This window comes from Saccharomyces cerevisiae, chromosome XII (assembly GCF_000146045.2).
Source record: "Saccharomyces cerevisiae S288C chromosome XII, complete sequence".
In the NCBI taxonomy this organism is placed as follows: Eukaryota; Fungi; Ascomycota; class Saccharomycetes; order Saccharomycetales; family Saccharomycetaceae; genus Saccharomyces; species Saccharomyces cerevisiae.
In genome coordinates, this window is record NC_001144.5 from 988,358 (window position 1) to 1,002,450 (window position 14,093).

Consider the following 14,093-nt stretch of genomic DNA (forward strand, 5'->3'; position numbering starts at 1 on the left):
ATGTGGACCACGGTGCACTGATAAAATAAAGATATAGTAGTAGAATCTGTTACTAATCTTAACACTTTTGATGGTAGAACCGGACATGCAGAAGAAGGCAAGTGGTGGCAGTGGCGGTTCCGAGATGGATACTTTAAATGCTACCAGCAACAGTAGTAAACAAGGAGTTTCAAATAATAAAAGGAATCCGGTCAGTAAAAAGAAACCAGGGAATAAGGTCTCTGATGGAAGAGATAATGCACATAATTATCACGGGGAAGGCCGCAGAAAAAGTAGCAAACAACAGAGGTCAAGAACGCCCTATAAGGAGACTAGTACTAGGATCAATGATCAAGATATAGATTTATCTATCCAGGAAGAAATTCTTGGTGGTAATTTCAAATTACGAGGCAGGAAAACTCAAGTTTCCATTAATCATTTGTTGAATTTCCAGTTACCTGAAGTCGAAAGGGAAAAAAGTAGGTCCTCTTCAAGTAAGAAATCGAATAGGAGACGCGATGAGCACGTACATTTACACGGTGACACATTTGTTAATGTTAATTACCGTCTTTTGGTAGATGATCGTTTTGACTACCCAGAGCAAAACTGTAACCCGAACGTTCCTGTCGATCAAGAAAAGATTCTAAGAGTCATAGTGCCAAAGGGTCAGAATTGTTCTATTTGTCTGAGCGAGGAACCGGTGGCTCCCAGAATGGTTACTTGTGGCCATATTTTCTGTCTAAGTTGTCTCTTGAACTTTTTCTCCATTGAAGAAACCGTCAAAAATAAAGAGACTGGGTACTCAAAGAAGAAGAAATATAAAGAATGCCCGCTTTGTGGAAGTATTATTGGCCCTAAAAGGGTCAAGCCTGTTCTGTATGAGGACGACTTTGATGTAACCAGGTTAAATCAAAAACCCGAACCTGGTGCCACAGTACATCTACAACTGATGTGTAAACCACACGGTTCACTATTACCTTTGCCAGTAGCCTTACATTTAGACCCTCTAAAATGTGGAAATTTCCCTCCCGCAAACTTAGGATCAATAAAGCATTATGCGCATATTATGAAGTGTGGCGTGTCTTACTCCTTGGAGCTCTATCAAAAGGACATTGTTGCTATTCAGGAACAATATGAAATCGACAAGGCCATTTATAATGATAGTGGAAAATTTGTTAAGCAGTCGATTGAAAATATCAATGATCAAATTTCGACGTTGCTGGCTGCAACCACTGATTTGAGCCCACTTTCCAACGATATTAACAACGGTTTGGACAATTTTCATTTTGATGACGATCTCTTGACCAAATACGATGATTCTTCCGCTTATTTTTTCTACCAGACGTTGGTGGCATCGTCCACGAAATACTTCTTATCTCCACTGGATGTAAAAATCTTATTGACTATTTTCCACTATTATTCCAAGTTTCCAGAAAGCATCGAGACGACAGTCGAAAATATACATTATGATACAGTGGTAACGGAGCAATTAATCCGCCGCTACAAGTACATCGGCCACCTTCCAATCGGCACTGAGATTGCCCTTTTAGACTTGGACTGGCGTAAAATACCATTCCTTCCCAAGGAAATTTACGAACAGTTTGCTCATGAGCTAAAACAACGTCGAAGAAAATTCACAATGAAAAAGCAAAAGGAAGATAAGGAAAAGAAACTATATGAAAAAAGGTTGGAACAAGAACATGCCGAGTTCTACAGAAAGGAAAATGGCAATTCTCTCAAGTTTGAAGACTCTGTACAGATGGCTACCCATTATGAATCCATTGTAAGCTCTTCCATACCTCTCAACTCCTTAGGAATTTCTATGCTGGGTCCACCGACAAATTCCTGCTCTACTCCTCAAAAGCAAGCGCCCTCCCACACGAAAAGAACAATTTGGGGGACATCAATTGCAGTGACGGAAGACGAAAAAGCATCAAAGGAGAACAAAGAATTTCAAGATATGTTATTGCAGCGAATAAGGCAGGAAGATAGTTCGGATGTCACAGATTCGACGGATTCTCCTCCTACAAGTAATGGTAAGCGAGGCAGGAAGAAGAAAGGTAAAGTCATGCTATTCAGCAGCAATCATCAAGCCTTGGGTTAGGTTACAGCATGTTCTGCTTAAAAATCTCTTTCCAAGCCAGAAATGTGGGAGGACCTATTCTATATCATTTCAAAATCGAACTCTATATCTTTATGTATAACTTCAAACGCTATTGCATATAAACAATTACTCATATATAGTCCAAATGCATTCATACCATGTTATACTATTCAATTCTAGTGTCGTTGTGCGTGATTTTTCACTTTTGACCGTAAATAGAATTTCGGTGATATTATTTTAACTCTCGAAGAAAATAAAGTAGATTCATGTACACGTATATCAAAAGAGTACAGTGAAAAAGGGATAAAGGATACACTCCACTTAGAAGGGCGCAAGATGAGTGGAAAATTTGTTCGTGCTTCTAAATATAGACACGTCTTTGGCCAAGCGGCCAAAAAGGAACTGCAATATGAAAAACTCAAAGTGACCAACAACGCATGGGACTCCAACTTGCTAAAAACGAATGGTAAATTTATTGCGGTGAATTGGAATGCCTCTGGAGGTGGTGCATTCGCTGTCATTCCGATCGAGGAAGTGGGCAAGGCTCCAGATCAAGTGCCTTTGTTCAGAGGCCACACTGCGCAGGTCTTGGATACCGATTTTGATCCGTTTAATGACCACAGGATTGCTTCCGGTTCCGATGATTCTAAGATTGGTATTTGGGACATACCGGAAAACTACAAATTTCACGATCATGTAGATGAAGATGGAGAGCCAATTGATATCAAACCAGTAAAGTTTTTGACAGGACACGCAAGGAAAGTTGGACATGTTCTTTATCATCCCGTCGCTGAGAATGTATTAGCATCCTCTTCAGGTGACTATACTGTTAAATTATGGAATGTGGAAACTGGAAAGGACATGATTACTTTGAAACATCCAGATATGGTCACATCCATGTCATTTTCGTATGATGGTAATTATCTTGCCACAGTGGCTCGAGATAAGAAACTACGAGTCTGGAATATCAGAGAAGAAAAAATTGTTAGCGAAGGGCCTGCCCATACGGGTGCAAAAAACCAAAGGGTGGTATGGTTAGGAAACTCTGACAGATTGGCTACTACTGGTTTTTCAAAATTGAGTGATCGTCAAATCGGTATTTGGGATGCCTTCAACATTGAAAAGGGAGATTTGGGAGGCTTCTACACTGTCGACCAATCATCAGGTATTTTGATGCCCTTTTATGACGAAGGGAATAAGATTCTTTACTTGGTGGGGAAAGGTGATGGTAATATTCGATACTACGAATTTCAAAACGACGAGCTGTTTGAGTTGTCTGAATTCCAATCCACAGAAGCACAGAGAGGCTTTGCTGTAGCGCCTAAGCGAATGGTGAACGTCAAAGAAAACGAAGTCTTAAAAGGTTTCAAGACTGTCGTTGATCAGCGTATCGAACCGGTATCTTTCTTTGTTCCAAGGAGATCAGAGGAGTTCCAAGAAGATATCTACCCGGATGCACCTTCCAATAAGCCAGCTTTAACTGCTGAAGAGTGGTTTTCTGGCAAGTCTGTTGAAGGTCCAATTCTCGTTAGTATGAGATCTATCTATGACGGTTCCGCACCAAGCTTTCATGAGGCTAAAAGACCTCAACAGCCAACAACTCAAGAAACAGCTCTTGAAGAGAAAAAGGAGCAGCCTAAAGTGGAGAAGCCAATCAGCGAATCCGAAAAGGAGGTGAAACAAGAAGCTCCAAAATCTCCCTCACCGCTAAAGTCGGCCTCCTCATCTTCTACAATCAACCATGTATTAAAGGAAGATAATTCGATCAACAAGTTGTTGAAGAAATCCTCCGATATTGATCAAGTTAACAACGCCGAAGATCCGTCTAGGGATACCTCCGGATGGGAAGAAGCCGATGATGAGCCAGCTCCTATCAAAATCGAAACCCCAGTCACTCCAACAGAAACTAAAAAGGATCGCACACCTAAGGTCGAACCTTCAAAAGAATTGAAGCCAGAGCCAGTGTCTATCGCAACAGATAGAAAACAGGAGCAAAGCTTACCTCAAGAAGAGAAGTCCTCTGAGAAAACAAAGTCCCCTGAGCAGGAAAAATCCGCAACACCTCCTTCTTCAATTACGGCTGCTAAGACAGCCATTACTGCCAGCAGTAAGGAAGAGCCATCCGCGGCAAGGACATCACCTAAGTCATTGGGTTTAAAAAAGTCTGTCGAAAAACTATCTACATTGGTTCTGCAATTAGAAGATGTAGTTGATAAATTAACGAAAGCAAATCTTGACAAAGATGAGCGCCTGTTAAAGTTGGAACAAAAAATTGGCGAACTGTCAAAATGAAAATTTTTTGTACTTTTAATGATAAAATTAAGTGAGTCCTTTTTATAGGAAAGATGTATTTTGATTATATGTAATGTACATAAGACGGCGGCGATAATAATGCACTTAGAAAGTGAATCATGTTCACCTGTCCACTAACAAAAAAGGAAACAAAATGTTGCTTTCCCACAGGAAAAAGAATGTTTTTGACAAAACACTAAGCGTTATGTGACCAATGTATAATTGTCCTCATCATATAGTTTTATGCAAGCATAAATAAGTCTTTCTTTTAGTTAAAACGCGTTACATAGTAAAGGTAACCCTGAATGAATTTTTATTTATATTTTTCTTCGCATATTTTAGGATCTTGAAAAATTAACCACAAGTTAGAAGTTGATGAGATCAGGAATTCTAACAAAAGGTCATTGGTTAGGTTTATTTTGTAGGTGCACGTTTGCAACTTTATTCCTTTTGTTTCAAAGTTATAGAGCTTTCATTTTCTCATTCTTCTCTAGTGTAGGTCATTTCTCCTGCATATTAACCTACTAGAAAAGTTTACGAAGCTTCATAGGAACGAATAATCGATCACTTTAAAGGCTTCCCGCACTTTAATCTTATCATCTACACCTACAAAAAAGCTCTACTTTGTCATTTATTTTCTACTTCATCTCTGTATGGCATCTATCTCTATATATATAAAAAAGCGCATCTGTTTATTATAAATGAATTCCAACAATCCTGATAATAATAATAGCAACAACATTAATAATAATAATAAGGATAAGGATATTGCCCCCAATAGCGATGTTCAGCTAGCTACCGTCTATACCAAGGCAAAGTCTTACATTCCTCAGATTGAACAAGTTTATCAAGGCACAAATCCAAATATTCAAGAGGCAAAATTATTAGGGGAGTTATTACAAGTTCTAGCAGAAGTTCCCAAGGGTACGCATTTATTTTGCGACCCCATACTTGAACCAATATCAATTTTTTCCCTAACCATTTTCTCATTCAATGAAGAAGCTACGGCCACATGGCTGAAGAATCATTTTAATCCAATTCTCTCTGTTTGTGATAAATGCATTCTAAATTTTGCGAGAGGGAAGTGCAAAATGTTACAACATTTTGCCATTCAAAGACATGTGCCGCATGAACATGTAGCCAAGTTTAATGACATCGTATGCCAATGGAGGGTGGAGGCTGTTTTTCCTATTCTTAGAAATATTTCCGTTAACGATAATACGGGAATTAACATTACAAATGAAATTGAAACTGCAATGTACGAGTGTCTCTGTAATCCGCATATGTTGAGGCTTAACAAGCAACTTAAGGCTACTTTCGAAGCAATCTTCAAATTTTTCTACGACACAAAGCATCGTTTGTTGGACGTTACGAATCCATTAAGCATAAAAACCTTTATATCAGGTGTCATATTTTGCTGGTGTGAAGGTTCAAAAGAGGAAAATGAGTGGTCACGAGCTTTTCTAAAGGATTTATACTCAAGAAATTTCCATATAAATCTTTCTAACCTGACACCGGATATTATTGAGGAAGTTTATATCCATATTTTATTCTTACAGAATCCGGCAAACTGGACAGAGATTGTGGTATCTCAATTCTGGTCGAGATTACTACCGGTTTTCAATTTATTTGATAAAGACGTCTTCATAGAGTACTTTCAGGTCCCAAAAAATGTGGAATCTTTAAAAAAAACATTCAAATTTCCGTTAGAGCCAATTTTTAAAATGTGGTACAATCACTTAAGCAAATCATATCATGATAAGCCACTAGACTTTTTGTTAAGAGGATTAACAATGTTCTTGAATAAATTTGGCTCCGAGTTTTGGTCCAAAATTGAACCCTTCACATTCCATAGCATTTTGGATATAATTTTCAATAGAGATTCATTCCCAATCAAACTAATCAAAATTCAAGACAATCCAATTGTTGAGCATCAAACAGAAGTTTACTTTCAACTTACCGGTTCTGTAACCGATTTACTTTCTTGGACCTTACCATTTTATCATGCACTGTCACCATCCAAAAGAATTCAAATGGTTAGAAAGGTCTCAATGGCGTTCCTGCGTATAATAGCCAATTATCCATCCCTAAAATCCATTCCCAAAGCTTGTTTAATGAATTCAGCAACTGCCTTGTTGAGGGCTGTGTTGACTATTAAGGAAAATGAAAGGGCAATGCTTTATAAGAATGATGAATTTGAAACAGTACTGTTGACTAAAACAGATTCTAGAGCTTTGCTCAACAATCCTTTGATCCAAGACATAATAATTAGATCAGCTTCGAATCCTAACGACTTTTATCCTGGGCTAGGTGCTGCTTCTGCATCGGTGGCCACATCCACGATGATGGTATTGGCAGAATGTATCGATTTTGATATACTGTTATTATGTCATCGAACGTTTAAGCTTTATTCAGGTAAACCAATTAGCGAAATTCCAATTTCAACCAACGTCTTGGAAAATGTTACAAATAAAATTGACCTGAGATCTTTTCATGACGGTCCATTGCTGGCCAAACAGCTGCTAGTATCTTTAAAAAATATTAATGGTCTTTTGATAGTACCGTCAAATACTGCCGTAGCTGAGGCACACAACGCATTGAATCAGAAGTTTTTGCTGCTATCAACGAGATTAATGGAAAAATTTGCGGATATTTTGCCCGGTCAACTGTCTAAAATCCTTGCGGATGAAGATGCATCGCAGGGTTTTTGGTCCTGCATATTCTCCTCTGATAAACACTTGTATCAAGCAGCTACTAATATTTTATACAATACATTTGACGTTGAGGGTAGACTGGAAGGTATCTTAGCGATTCTGAATAGTAATTTGACCGTTAACTTGAAGAATATAAACGTGATGCTACAAAGATTAATCAATTGTGAATTCTATGAGCCTTGCCCCCGTGCTGTTCGTGTTTTGATGGACGTAGTGAGTGCATTTGTAGACCCGATTTCTGGTGTGTTTGCTAATTTCCAAACTTTGAAGAGCCAAAATACCGAAAAGGAATTTTTAAAATTCTGGGAATCATGTTGGTTATTCTTGGATACGATTTATAAGTTTACTTTGAAATGGGCTTCTAAATATGACTATTCTGAACTGGAAAATTTCACCAAAGATACTTTAGATCTAAGTCGCTCTTTGGTGGACTCCTTTAGAGAATTTTCAGATATTCTTCATGACCAAACGAAAAATTTACTTCTCAACGTTTTAGAAACCTTTAAGAATATGTTGTATTGGCTGAGATTGAGCGACGAAGTACTTTTGGAATCTTGTGTTAGATTAATTATAAGCACGTCTGATTTAGCACATGAAAAGCATGTGAAAGTGGATGATTCCTTGGTAGAAATGATGGCCAAGTACGCCTCGAAGGCAAAGAGATTTTCAAATAAGTTGACGGAGCAACAGGCGAGTGAGATTCTACAAAAGGCTAAAATATTCAATAAAGCACTCACGGAAGAGGTCGCTACAGAAGCTGAAAACTACAGAAAAGAAAAGGAATTATCAAGACTTGGGAAGGTGATCGACTTAACGGATTCTGTGCCGGCGTCACCATCCCTCTCGCCCTCTCTGTCTTCAACCATTGCTAGTTCTTCTGCTGAATCCAGGGCAGACTATTTACAAAGAAAAGCTTTATCTTCTTCAATAACTGGGAGACCAAGAGTAGCTCAGCCTAAAATAACATCTTTTGGTACGTTCCAATCATCAGCTAATGCTAAACTGCATCGTACAAAACCTGTTAAGCCTTTATCCAAAATGGAATTAGCTAGGATGCAATTATTAAACAACAGAGTTGTTCATCCACCTAGTGCGCCAGCTTTCCATACAAAGAGTAGGGGTTTGTCTAACAAAAACGACGATAGCAGTAGTGAGGAGAGTGACAACGATATAGAAAGCGCTCGGGAGCTTTTTGCTATTGCTAAGGCAAAAGGCAAAGGAATACAAACTGTCGATATTAATGGTAAGGTTGTCAAGAGACAAACTGCGGCTGAATTGGCTAAACAGGAGTTAGAACATATGAGAAAGAGATTAAATGTTGATATGAACCCTCTATATGAAATCATATTGCAATGGGATTACACCAGAAATAGTGAATATCCTGATGATGAGCCTATTGGTAATTATTCTGACGTAAAGGATTTCTTCAACTCTCCTGCTGACTACCAAAAAGTCATGAAGCCTTTACTACTTCTAGAATCTTGGCAAGGTCTATGTTCTTCACGTGATAGAGAGGACTATAAACCTTTCAGTATTATTGTAGGAAATCGAACTGCTGTGTCAGATTTCTATGATGTGTATGCCTCTGTCGCTAAACAAGTCATACAGGATTGTGGTATTTCTGAATCTGACTTAATTGTAATGGCTTATTTACCCGATTTTCGACCAGACAAAAGGTTGTCCAGTGATGATTTCAAGAAAGCACAACATACATGTTTAGCAAAGGTGAGAACATTGAAAAATACCAAAGGTGGTAATGTTGATGTCACATTACGAATTCATAGAAATCATTCTTTCAGTAAATTTTTGACACTAAGATCAGAGATATATTGTGTGAAGGTTATGCAAATGACGACTATTGAAAGAGAGTATTCAACACTGGAAGGGCTGGAATACTATGACTTAGTTGGCCAAATTCTACAGGCTAAACCATCGCCTCCCGTAAATGTGGATGCGGCAGAAATTGAAACAGTTAAGAAAAGCTATAAGCTCAATACGTCGCAGGCTGAGGCCATCGTTAATTCGGTATCTAAAGAAGGTTTTTCTTTAATTCAGGGTCCACCTGGTACGGGTAAAACAAAGACTATACTGGGTATTATTGGTTACTTTTTGTCTACAAAGAATGCCTCATCTTCAAATGTCATCAAAGTGCCACTAGAAAAGAACTCATCGAATACTGAACAACTGTTAAAAAAGCAAAAAATTCTAATCTGTGCCCCCAGTAATGCCGCTGTGGACGAAATCTGCCTCAGACTGAAGAGTGGAGTGTATGACAAGCAGGGGCATCAATTTAAACCTCAATTGGTCCGTGTAGGTAGGTCAGACGTTGTAAACGTTGCAATTAAGGACCTTACTTTAGAAGAACTTGTGGATAAAAGGATAGGTGAAAGGAATTACGAAATCAGAACAGATCCGGAACTAGAACGTAAATTTAATAATGCTGTGACTAAAAGAAGAGAATTGAGAGGAAAATTAGACTCTGAGAGTGGTAATCCAGAAAGTCCAATGTCAACCGAAGATATCAGTAAATTACAACTTAAGATTAGGGAGCTAAGTAAAATAATCAATGAACTTGGCCGTGATAGGGACGAAATGCGTGAGAAGAATTCCGTAAATTATAGGAATAGGGATTTGGATAGAAGGAATGCACAGGCCCATATCTTGGCGGTTAGTGACATCATATGTTCGACTTTATCTGGTTCAGCCCATGATGTACTCGCAACAATGGGTATTAAATTTGATACGGTCATTATAGATGAAGCATGTCAATGTACCGAACTTTCTTCAATTATTCCTCTCAGGTATGGAGGGAAGCGTTGTATTATGGTTGGTGATCCTAACCAACTACCACCAACTGTTCTTTCAGGTGCAGCAAGCAATTTTAAATACAATCAGTCACTGTTCGTTAGAATGGAGAAAAATAGCTCCCCATACTTGCTGGATGTTCAATACCGTATGCATCCTTCCATCAGTAAATTCCCCTCTTCTGAATTTTATCAGGGACGACTAAAAGACGGCCCTGGTATGGATATCTTGAACAAAAGACCCTGGCACCAGCTTGAGCCATTAGCTCCCTACAAATTTTTTGACATCATTAGTGGTAGGCAAGAACAAAATGCGAAGACTATGTCTTATACAAATATGGAGGAAATACGTGTTGCCATTGAGTTAGTTGACTACCTTTTCAGAAAATTCGATAATAAAATTGATTTCACGGGAAAAATCGGTATAATTTCACCTTATAGAGAGCAAATGCAAAAAATGCGTAAAGAGTTTGCCCGCTATTTTGGAGGCATGATCAACAAATCAATCGATTTCAATACAATCGACGGTTTCCAAGGTCAAGAAAAAGAAATCATCTTGATATCGTGTGTCCGTGCCGATGATACGAAATCTAGTGTCGGTTTTTTAAAGGACTTTCGTCGTATGAATGTGGCTCTGACTAGAGCCAAGACAAGTATTTGGGTTTTGGGACATCAAAGGTCTCTGGCTAAAAGCAAGTTATGGAGAGATTTGATTGAAGATGCAAAAGATAGAAGTTGTCTTGCATATGCTTGCTCGGGTTTCCTGGATCCCAGAAATAATAGAGCTCAAAGTATTTTAAGAAAGTTCAATGTACCCGTACCATCAGAGCAAGAAGATGATTATAAGCTACCCATGGAATATATTACGCAAGGCCCCGATGAGGTAAAATCCAATAAGGACACAAAGAAGAGAAGAGTTGTCGATGAAGGTGAAGAGGCAGATAAAGCTGTAAAGAAAAAGAAGAAAGAGAAGAAGAAGGAAAAGAAAAAGTCCAAGGCAGATGATAAGAAAAAGAATAACAAGAAGGCAGAATCGCCCAGCACCTCATCTGGTACAAAGAAAAAGTCATCCATTTTTGGTGGAATGAGTGTACCGAGTGCCGTAGTTCCTAAAACTTTTCCTGATGTGGACAGCAACAAAAAGGCAGCAGCAGTTGTTGGTAAAAAGAAAAATAACAAACACGTTTGTTTTTCGGATGATGTTAGTTTCATACCAAGAAATGACGAACCTGAAATTAAAGTGACCAGAAGTTTATCCTCTGTATTGAAGGAAAAGCAGTTAGGTTTGAAGGAGACGAGAACAATTTCTCCGCCTGAAATCAGTAATAATGAGGATGATGATGACGAAGATGATTATACGCCGTCAATCTCCGATTCTTCATTAATGAAAAGTGAAGCAAATGGTCGTAACAACAGGGTGGCTTCTCATAACCAAAATTTCAGCGCTAGTATATACGACGATCCACAAGTTTCGCAAGCAAAGCAGACGCAGGTACCTGCTGCTATTACAAAACACAGAAGTTCAAATAGTGTTTTATCCGGTGGTTCTTCGAGGATCCTGACTGCTTCCGATTACGGTGAACCCAATCAAAATGGACAGAATGGAGCAAATAGGACCCTCTCTCAACATGTGGGTAATGCGAATCAATACTCAACGGCTCCTGTGGGTACAGGCGAACTGCATGAAACTCTGCCCGCCCATCCGCAAGACAGCTATCCTGCTGAGGCAGAAGATCCATATGATTTAAACCCCCATCCGCAACCACAATCTTCAGCATTCAAAGGACCTGGTAGTGGGCCCACAGGCACACGCAACAGTTCGAGACGGAATGCTTCATCTAGCCCATTTATCCCAAAAAAAAGAAAGCCTAGATCATGATCTTGAAGTAAAAGTGTTAGGAATTATACCTGCATATATATTGGTGTATACATTTATATTGAATTTAATAGCAACATTATTTTTCATTATTTTTCATTATTTCAGCAAAAAGAACATTTTTTTTCAATTTGACGTGAAAGAGTTTGACTATTACGTGGGCATACAATGTTTAAATTTACATTATCCTCATGGCTACTCTAGCTATTTGCATTTCATTCAACTTTTTTTGATATGGCATCATTTTTATTAGCGTTTACTACACTTTCAGAAATGCCAATCTTTGGTGGCGATTTGCTAGCAACCAAGAATGAGGGAGTCGAGGGCTGTTTTAAATTTGAACTCGCGTTCGACCCTTTATGGCTTTTGTGTATATCAATTGGTTTAGAAGGTAGTGCGCTTGACCCATCTTGTGCAGTGGTACTTTCGCTATGGAGTTCTTCACAAGCTTTCGAAAGTACGTCCCTTTCGTTTGATATTAAAGTTGTCGTGAGCTTTTCATCAGAAGAGTCAAGAAGGTTATTTAGGTACTGTATTGTAGAATTGATCATTTCTGACATTTCATTTGGAGGTATTTTGGAGTTGCTGCTGCTCCGAAGTTTGGTTATTAATTTGCTTTCCAAATCTCCTACTTTTTTTTGACAATCTAGCCATAATTCACGTTGCGTTAGTACTGTAGAAGACTCATTTTTATTTCTCATTAGTTGCTCTTGTAGATCTTCAATTTTCAGTTCTATGAGATCCTTCATATGAACAAAATTTTTCATGTTGATAGTTTGTCTCTCATTGTAATCTTCATCCGCGCTGGACAGCCTTAAATTGAATATCTTTTCTGATAGTGATTTTTCCTGTGTCAGGGGCGACTCGAATCCTATTCTTTTCATTAATTGATGCTTAGATTCCTCTATCTTGGACAAATGAAAATCAATATTACCCATTTCGGAACGTATCCGTCCAGATTGCCTTTTTAACTCCTCTTCAATGAATTTATTGTCCTTTTTGAAGTCTCTTAATAAAGTTTCCAGCCTTATTATTTCTGATTTAGCTTGCTTATGAGATAATTGTAACAGTTTGTAATTACGTATCATTTGATCCGCAGAAGATTCAGCGTTCTGTACTTCCTCGATCATTGCATCCGAATCATCCGTATTGGATAGTATTGTATTTTCTGCCCCCACTGACTCGATATATTTGTTTAGTGATGTCCGGTGGTGCGATGAAATGGTAATTATGGCGTCCTTATCGATAACATAGTCCGCCGGCGCAGCATCGGTTTCTTGCTTAATATGCCACGACTTCCGCTCTTTCCAAAGAAGCTGCTCTCTTTCGTTCAGTTCTAGTAGCTCTTGTTTGTCTCGAAGTAAGGACCCAATTTCTCTTTTCAATAGACCATCATGGGATACTAAGAGATCATTAATTCTGCATAGATCGTTTAAGCAAATAGTGATATCCTTCCGGATGCTTGTCACCTGGGAAGCCGAATTTACATCAGACAACGCTTTTTCGTGAAGCCCGACCAGAGTGCCTAAGTATTGCAGAATCTGCTCCTTTTTTTCTAAAACCTGATTCAGTTCCATATTTACTTCTTCACTTTATTTTGTTACCTTATAGAACAACGAGGTTAAAATGTGGAACAAGAAAACGAAAATAATCACTTGAACTAAAACGTACTCTATCCTTCACTTTTCCATTCCTTAGCCGGTTCTCCAATAGATATATACAGACGTTCTCTGTGTTCTATTATTTGTATATGATTTACACTATAAAAAGACTATCTATACCTTTTGTTAATTGCGCACCTAAACGCCAGAGCTTACGCCCTTAAATTTTTTGAACATATGCGCTGATACCCTACAAGTTGTCCTAGGGCTAGGATATCGGGAAAAAAGAGACAAGGGAACTTGAAAAACCATAATTCCCAATACATAAACCTGTTACTTGATGGCTAACAAGATGTACTTTTTTCCAGTGACCCAGTGGCTTCTTTAACCACTATTGTGTTCATTTCTAACTCTGGTTAATTACATAAATATTAGCCTTCAAAGCCGCACACGTTTCTTTTTCCGAAAAATGAAAAATTTTTCACTGAAAAAAAAAAAAAAAAAAAGAAGAAATAGAAAGGTATAAATAGTTGAATAATTTGCCCTTCCGAGATCCAACAAGATTTTTGAGTGTTGGGACCCTTGGAGGTTTACTCCAGTTTCGTGGGCTTGTGCATTTTCACCTAGTGTACTGGGAACTTTCTCTTTTTTACTCTATTTCTTTTCTTTCTTGCTTCTATATAACTTAACTTAGAAAGACTTTCTAAACTCGCAGAAAAGCAC

The 14,093-nt window shown here is 38.3% G+C and overlaps 4 protein-coding genes across 4 annotated transcripts; 3 read left to right on the forward strand and 1 right to left on the reverse strand.

The window, feature by feature from the left end:
* Window positions 1–70: 70 nt before the first annotated feature.
* On the forward strand, window positions 71–2,083 carry MAG2 (RING-type E3 ubiquitin transferase MAG2; the record flags this gene model as incomplete). Its single annotated transcript, NM_001182315.3, has 1 exon — window positions 71–2,083. One exon carries the CDS (start codon window positions 71–73, stop codon window positions 2,081–2,083), a length of 2,013 nt encoding a protein of 670 aa, NP_013531.3.
* A 336-nt stretch (window positions 2,084–2,419) lies between these two features.
* Window positions 2,420–4,375, forward strand: CRN1 (coronin; the record flags this gene model as incomplete). Its single annotated transcript, NM_001182317.1, has 1 exon — window positions 2,420–4,375. The coding sequence occupies one exon, from the start codon at window positions 2,420–2,422 to the stop codon at window positions 4,373–4,375; it is 1,956 nt and encodes a 651-aa protein (NP_013533.1).
* A 701-nt stretch (window positions 4,376–5,076) lies between these two features.
* On the forward strand, window positions 5,077–11,772 carry SEN1 (DNA/RNA helicase SEN1; the record flags this gene model as incomplete). The annotated part of the gene is made up of 1 exon (NM_001182318.3): window positions 5,077–11,772. One exon carries the CDS (start codon window positions 5,077–5,079, stop codon window positions 11,770–11,772), a length of 6,696 nt encoding a protein of 2,231 aa, NP_013534.3.
* A 212-nt stretch (window positions 11,773–11,984) lies between these two features.
* ATG23 (Atg23p) lies at window positions 11,985–13,346 on the reverse strand (the record flags this gene model as incomplete). Its single annotated transcript, NM_001182319.1, has 1 exon — window positions 11,985–13,346. One exon carries the CDS (start codon window positions 13,344–13,346, stop codon window positions 11,985–11,987), a length of 1,362 nt encoding a protein of 453 aa, NP_013535.1.
* Between the last annotated feature and the right edge of the window lie 747 nt (window positions 13,347–14,093).